The sequence below is a fragment of the Notothenia coriiceps genome, unplaced genomic scaffold, assembly GCF_000735185.1.
Source record: "Notothenia coriiceps isolate Sejong01 unplaced genomic scaffold, NC01 NC01_scaffold00016160, whole genome shotgun sequence".
Classification (NCBI taxonomy): domain Eukaryota; kingdom Metazoa; phylum Chordata; class Actinopteri; order Perciformes; family Nototheniidae; genus Notothenia; species Notothenia coriiceps.
Window position 1 is genome coordinate 1 of NW_011348861.1, and position 8,190 is coordinate 8,190.

The 8,190-nt window shown below is 39.6% G+C and overlaps 1 protein-coding gene across 1 annotated transcript; it reads left to right on the forward strand.

Annotated features, from left to right (window-relative positions):
• The first annotated feature begins 2,684 nt into the window (after positions 1-2,684).
• On the forward strand, positions 2,685-6,973 carry LOC104949414 (SH3 domain-binding glutamic acid-rich-like protein). Its single transcript, XM_010775773.1, has 4 exons — positions 2,685-2,895; positions 4,839-5,024; positions 5,482-5,562; positions 6,779-6,973. Exons 1-4 carry the CDS (start codon positions 2,851-2,853, stop codon positions 6,956-6,958), a joined length of 492 nt encoding a protein of 163 aa, XP_010774075.1. The 5' UTR covers positions 2,685-2,850; the 3' UTR covers positions 6,959-6,973.
• Positions 6,974-8,190: the final 1,217 nt, after the last annotated feature.

Here is an 8,190-nt window from a genome sequence, read left to right on the forward strand (position 1 = left end):
AGTTCACACAGAAGTTCCATTTTACTGATGCCTTTCTTTAAGGTTTCTCCGAACATGAGCTGTGTACAATTGTATGGCACATACGTCCCGAGCAGCATACACAGAGAAAACCAGCCAGGACAAAGTCCCCAGACACTGATTCCCTGGGGTTACTAGCCCCAAATGTTCATAGACCAAAAACGAAACACAACCACTCAGTTTCAATTAAAAGCAGCGGCAAAAAGAAAAGTCTTCAGCCTGGATTTAAAAGTAGTCAGAGTTGCAGCGGACCTGCAGGTTTCTGGGAGTTTGTTCCAGATATTTGGAGCATAATAACTGAACGCTGCTTCTCCATGTTTAGTTCTGACTCTTGGGACAGAAAGCTGACCCGTCCCGGAAGACCTGAGAGATCTGGATGGTTCATAATTTAGCAGTAGGTCAGAAATGTATTTTGGGCCTAAACCATTCAGTGCTTTATAAACCAGCACAACACACTCTCACTCCCTAAGCGTCCAGGAGCGACGCCTGGTCAGGGTCCCGTGGGCGTGCCGTTGGGATTATCATTATTATTATCGCATTTTTATTTTCTTAATGAAGGATCATTATTGCCGTGATTCTTCCACTAATTTAATAATATTCCAACAGAATCAGAAATCCTTTCTTTGTCCCACAACTGGGACATTTACAGGTTTTACAGCCGCAAAGGTGCAGTGCAAAAATAAAAAGAGTAGACTTGTAGACTAGTAGAAAAGGCATCACATATTAATGTTAATCTTTCCATATGAACAATGCATACTTTTCTTTAAGAAAAAGAGCGGACTTATCACTGTTACTGATGTCAGTCCTCTCAGGTGTTTGGAGTTATGTCTACACCTGTCTGCCAATTAAATGTATTAAAACATATTAAATATTAGGAGGCCCAAGTGAAGGTTACAAATGGGGGATTTAGCACCTTCAGATCTACAGGTTTAATGACAACTGTAGACTCTAGAGGCATCCGGAGAGAGGAAAGAAAGCTAATGCTATGCTAACTGAGTGCTAACAAAACGTTGTTGTATCATGCACAAGTAATCTCCCAGTATATGTAAATATACTGCAATATTTCCTGTTTTAGTTTGTGTTACTGTAGTTCCGCAGTAAACAGTCAGACGGCTGACATCCAACACATTCAGCATCTATTGGTAATGTTTGCTACGTCTCCCTCGTTTCCCTATTAGTTTAAAATAATTAGATGTAATCCTGTGGTCCTTTTTTCTTTTTTTCTTTTTTTGGTCATTGGATTGGCTGTTAAAGCCAGCGTCAAAGCAGTGCCTTCTGGCCATGATTAAAACATTTAAAGTGAAAAAGTTGCAGCTACTCCGCTAACTGTAGCCTACAGGTTAAGTTAATAGACTTGTGGTCTCTGTCCTCCAAAGATGGTCGACTTTACGTTTATGACGTCACATTCCCGTCTACATTGGCTACTAGATGTATTTCATGTGTTTTGTCCTCACAGAATAAGTAGAGGATACTTTTATTTTGTTAAAAAAAAATTCATAATAAGTATTACACTTTATAAATATGAACAACTATGCTATCATAGTGGTTAATACCATGTCTTTATATATTTTCTCTTCTCCACCTTCCTTCACTCCAGGTAATCAACAGTTGATCAGTACCTTCTGGTCAGCGCCGTATAGATCTATCTATATGGCGCTGCTTCTGGTGCACCTCACACTGACTGCTGATTGGATCCCCTCACCCTCAGCTAGCCTATCAACAGCCAGATCCACTCATAAAGGAAGCAATCCAGGAAGTCTTCTCCTTCTCAGACCTGGGCCTGCTGCTGACTCCAGAGCCGCTCTTAACTTTCTTATATTTGTTGATTCTTCTGTGAATCTTGGTTGGTTTGGTAATTCCTTAGTGAATTTTATTACAGTTTGTGATTATTGTTAAATGTGTATGTGGTAGCAGGTTGGAGATTTAGGTAATCTTTGGGTACCTGCATTTCACCACATCAATTACATTTAGACAGACTAGGTCATTAGATTGTTGCCACCCCTGTATTGGTTTTCTTAACATACAGTAGTAGATCAGATAGTGAGAGCTTTTTATTTGTTTTGTTTCAAAGGATACATTAAGATAGGCCTTGTTTTGTTGTATTTATGTCTTTAATTTGGCATAATCTTCTTTTGTCTCCTCTTCCCCCTCACTTAAAGAACCTTTGTTGGCATTTTTTATTAATAAAGAATAAAAACACTAGTTTACTTTTATTCTGTCTCTCATTGTATAGGTTGTTGTGTTAGTGTCTCCATTTCCCCCTAGACCCTTTATTGAGACGTAACACACTGTTTAATACAGGCAGACCAAAGCCAATCTAAGCAGCCCCAGTGATTTTTGAAGGTGAAGACCTTACACAGAGGTCACAAATGTTTAGTAAATACGTCAACTAGTCTAACAAAAATGGGTGCTCTTGTTGTGTACAATTTGCAAATAAAAGAAAGTATTCCACGCAGGCTAACGCAGTGTTTTTCCCACTCAACTGTCCTGTTCTGCGTTAGGAAACCAAAGCCTGACAGCCTATAGTGCTGGTCAGTGGTCTATTTCTGTCCATATATGCACTGAGCCCGGAGCTAATAAAACCTCCGTGCCCTGCCCCGACAGACAGCTGCACAGCCCAATCGGTGTGTGCTGCTGCGCCCCTAGGGGCCGCCAATCCCGCACTAATGGAGCCTGCAGACCAAAATAGCCCCCCAGCAGTGTATGTGTTTGTGTGGTGTGTGTGTCTTAGTACTGTGTCCTGGGTGAGCTCTAATAATAGAGGCCCGTCTGCTCCTTTAAGAGCCTACTTGTTGCATATAGCCCGACTCCACAAACTACATTTGAACAAAGATGGTTATCAAAGTTTTCCTCGCCTCTTCGTCGGGATCCACTGCGGTGAGTAGTCCTGCAACACGACACATTTCTCATTTAAATTAACTTTCCTGTGTGTAAACCGATCAGGACTTTCCTTTAAATGCGCGAAACCTTGAAATGAATGCCTTTGATTTTGCATGCGTAATTTTGATGTTTACGATGGTGAGTTTCCCCTTGGCAGTGTTTTAATTGTGGATTGTAATTAGCGAGTCGATGTGATTCACATGTGGAGCTTTCGAGAACTCCCTTCACGTCCCCCGATATAGAAACGCTTCACGCCACCACCCGGTGTTGCGTGGGAATTTACCCAGTTCAGAAAGAACCTTTTCACACTATTTGGCAACTCATTTACTTTGGAGAAAGTGTTTTAAAAGAGGTATGTGTGATGAACACAGCATGCAGGGAGGGGGTGAATTTAACTTCTTGATCTACTTTTGGCAAAGCTAAATAAGCAGTTTGAAGCAGGGGTGCCATGGTGGCCCAGTTAGCTCGCAGTGTTGTCTTACAGCTGATTGAGCTGGGTGTTATCCTCTGAGTCGATTTTGTTTAGCATGTCCTAATTTTGGCTGTCTTCCATGCAGAGTATCCTGGCACAGATGCAAGGTCCTCATTTGATTAGATTATAAACTTTATTGTCATTGCACATCAGAATCAGGTTTATTGCCAAGTAGGTTCACACATAAGAGGAATTCCTTTGTGTATATGGTGCATACATGAACACAGTTAAAGAAGATACATTGAAATAAAAACAAACTATTGTAAAATAAAAATATAGATAAACCTTTACATGAAATATAGATAAGTATAATATAACAAAACACTCAGAGAAATAAAATAAAATGTGCATTATTGTTACGAGAAAGTGGAAAGCTGTGCAGATATTAAGAGGGGTAGCTTTGTATACACATGTGTAAAATATTCGGAAGGTTGTGCTGGACTGACAGTATTTATGTGAAATAAATAAAAACAAGTTTCATGAGGTTGCAGTATATTCACATTGATAACAGTTGTTGCAAGTGTGAGGCAAAGAACAGATATTTCTTTTTAAAATATGACATTAATATATTTACTGTTAAGGTGCAGGGTTTAGCCTTGTAAACGTTACATAAAGTTGTTATCAGAGGTGGAAGAAGTTCTTAGATGTCTTACTTAAGTAAAAGTAGCAATACGTTATTGTAAAAGTACTTTGTTACAAGTAAACGTTTAATTTAAAATGTCACTTGAGTAATGTACACAAGTATCAGCATCATTCAGCATTTTTCAAAGTTTATCAAGTGAATTTGAATGCAACATCTGAAAAGTCGCTGAAGCTTTTCAATAAATGTAGTGGAGTAAAAGTCAAAAGTAGCATTAAATACTTAAGAAAGTACAGGTACCTGCGTAAATGTACTGCGTACCCTGCACCACTAGTTGTATTTAATATTAAAACAGATGTAATAAATATGTCCAAAAGCAGTGGGAGGTCCCTGAGTGTGAGGCGCTGTGAGGACATGTTTTCATCACAGCAGCATGTAAACAAGAAGTTGCACAAGAAATAAGTGGTTATTATTGAGGAATCTGATCGTTTTCGCATTTTAAATTTAAGACTAATATGGCAAAAAAATAGAGAAAAACAGACAATCATTATTTATATATAAGAGTCCAAATTTACGTCTTTATTTTTATTTCCTACAAAATGTCCAATCTGCAGTGATGTACTTGGCAGATATGCTTGATCAACTACTTTCACGACTTATCAATCATATAAGTAATTCCTTTTTGGTTAATACACTAATTGTTTGAGGCCTTGTTTATGTTCGGTGGGACAGGGGACCATGGGAAGCGTCATATTTTAACGATGCTCACAAGAAACATAAGAAGATCCCAATTTTCTCATTTTTAAAAGATAACTACTTTAGTATTTTTCTTTCTGTGCATCTTTTACATTTTCTTGAAGTTTAGTTGTTTATGTGTTTGCCTCCCAGATCAAGAAGAAGCAGCAGGATGTGGTGGGATTCCTGGAGGCTCTTAAAGTGGAGTACGCTCAGCTGGACATCGCCTGCAGCGAGGAGAACCGCATGTGGATGAGGCAGAACGTCCCGCAGGAGAAGAAGCCCTCCAACGGCATCCCCCTGCCCCCCCAGATCTTCAATGAGGAGGGATACTGCGGGGTGAGTACACACCCTCACTGCAAACACTCACCTTTATTAACCAGTGTTTGACCCCTGAGAATAGTAAAGGGCCATTATCGAAGGACTCTTTTCTAGTTAAAATACCGAATTTACATTATATGCCACCATTCCACTGTACAAACCTGCAAGTGCACATGATTAGTTCGTAAGAAAAGATCAAATTAAATAGGCCCGATTACGCTCTTTTTTTTTTTAGGTCCATATTTGTTGTGTGTCTCTACTGTGACATGTTCCCATGCTTTAATGTTCAGAACGCTCTTTATTTTTCTCATTTTCACCCTCTGTCTGAAACCAGAGCCTGATTGGTTAGCCGGTCAGCTCTGTTGTGATTGGTCGACAGCTTAGAGATGTCTCGCCCCTGTCATGTACAATGTGTTGTAGCACTAGCCAATAGAAGCGTGAGCGTTACATAATGATGTCACTTTTTTTCTTGCAGGACTATGAGACGTTCTTCGATGCCAAGGAAGACAACGCTGTGTTTGCCTTCCTAGGGCTGCCTCCTCCCCCCGGCTCAAAGGTTGGAAATGTTTTCTGTTTTCTACTGTGGACAAAACTAAACTGACTTGTAACCAAAATAATTGTATTTCCTTCCCCTCCAAGCCAAGCTGTGAATCTACGATATTGGGACAGCATCAACTGTATATTATGTCGTTAATCAAAGAGCTAATACATTGACATTTTGCCGGTTAATCTCGATTCTGGAATGGCTTCCTGAAAAACGTCTGTGCATGCGAGTCAGTTTGTAAATATACGTCTTTAGGAGTTTAAATACTTTGGCCAAAATTCAATAAAATCAATAAAACTGTGCCATCAAAATAATTAATTGTTCAAGCAATCATCAGAGTATTAAGCAACTTTAACTCCCTGCAATGGGCTTAAAATATAAAAAAAAGATAACAGACATGCCCATAGACATGACTGGGCTTCTGAAATGGTTCAATGAATGGGCTCTCCCCAAATCCGCTTTACTCATATCATCATGCTCTCTTTTGTAACCTTTAAGACGTTGAAATCGATACTAGACGGAGCCTTTTAGTTCAAATAAACAATTTAAATGTGACAATATAGAGTGGTGCAGCGATGACACATTTCTGTAGTCCGACCCGACACTTGGCATCTCCCTGGTTCCCTCAATAGAAAGCCATTGGGATATTTCCATTGGATTTTGGATCACAATAATCTCTGTGACAAACAATCGTTTATGATACTTATACGTTTTGTTCAGCACGTTAATCTCCACAAATTAACACCACTTTAAGATTTTTTTTAAAAGTAAAAGCTAACATTAGACTATAAAGGAACTACAGCACGGTCACATGACTTCACTTCACCACCGCTAAGCTAAAAGCGGCTAATGTTGGATGTGATGAGGTTTAGTCGTCTCATTTAGTCACTTGTTAGCAACCTGTGTTTTTAAAAAACCACCAATGGGGTATTTACTATTTACTGACATATTCCATGTTGTAGGACAAACTATTAAAATCTCTTCTGGTTGTGTTATACCCAAATACCTTATTTTAAGCTAACAACCAAACACACATTTAGAAAACCATTGCTTCCAGGCGAGGGAACCAAAAGTGGGAAAATGCCAAGTCATCTCCGGGTATTAAGACTCATTCCTGCACCACTCTAATGGGAGTTGAACAAATATCGGCTCGGGATCTAAACTGTAATTTCAAGCCCTCCTTCTGTATGACGCACACATGTTAAACGTGACTGTTTTATTAACACAGGAAGCAAATCAGGCCGGCATTGTGCAGAACGGGACCCACGCTGAGGAGACTAATGCAGAGAACGGGAACGTTGATGACTCAATAGTAATGGCGTCGTTTCTTTATTCCCCCAGCATTCTGTGTTTCTACTCCCTCTATTATCTTTCCTCTTCATTCAGAGTAACTCGACTTGAACATTGACTCCTCATTCCTCCACTCTGTCGTCACTCTGACTAACCTTTTTGTGTTTTGCATGAGTGAGACTTTCCCCAATAACACAACATACAGAGTTGTCATTATAACACTGTTGTTCATTATTTTGGTTTTATTCGATGCATACATTTGTTGTGTGTTTTTATACTTCTTGATTCCAGTGACTTCCTAACAATTTCCCTCCAAAAAGAAAATCCCTGCTGGTTTACCTCACTACAGATGACACGCACTTTAGCCCAACTTTGAAAATATACTTCATTCCCTTTCTGCATGTCCAGGATTCCTCATAAGCATGATTTTCTTTTCTCCTTTGTCATTTAAAGTAACTGGTGTTTTTGCACGCAAATAGCATAAAACACAACTGAATATTTCTGCTTAGTTGAACCTGTGATCTGCCTTTTTTGATATCGTACAGGGTCTAACGCAGTGCTGCATGAACAAGCTGAGTTCATTTAAGTTGTCTTTCCTTTCCAGCAAGAGTAAATACTATAGCTAGCATACTAGTCAGTTAGCTTAGCACAAAGACTGGTAACAAAAACCATCCAAAGATAACAAAATATGCCCTTCAGCCCCATTACAGGGTGTCCGCGGGGTCTTAAAAACTATTAAAAGTTGATAAATCAATTTAGCGAAAATTAAGGCTGCTAATGCATTGTCCAAAGAGGTTGTATTCTACAGTCTGCCTGAATGTAATCATTGCGTAGGTGTGTAGTGTGATTCTGTGTAGTTTATTTATGGCATCCCGTTGGGTTTGACATCAGCTGAACATGACATCGCACGCTCACTGCTTGATAGCGCGCGAAGGTCCGTTTACGCCGGTTGCTAAGCAACATCGTTATGGGGAAATGCAAGTCTGCGTCCAAATGGTTGGAAGATAAGGAGGAAGGACAATCAATACTGTCTATAGTCAATGTGAGGTAAAGTGTGTCGCCAAGGTAACCGGTTAAAACTCCAAGTGGCGATGAGGTCTTAAAATGTATGGAAAGGGTCTTAAAAAAGGTCTTCAAAGGTTTTCCATTTGACTTCAGGATTCCTGCATATACCCTGTGTAACCTTTTTCCAACACATGCTTCTTGGGTAGTCATGCTCCTGGGAGTGAAAGCTCTGTTTTCTAAATCAGGAAGGGGTTTGCTTTTAAAATGCAAATTTAAAGCGCCTGAGCGTGAATGCTTCTTTTCTGCTTCCCAGTGAAACTCTTCTCACTTTACCGTGTGAAGTCT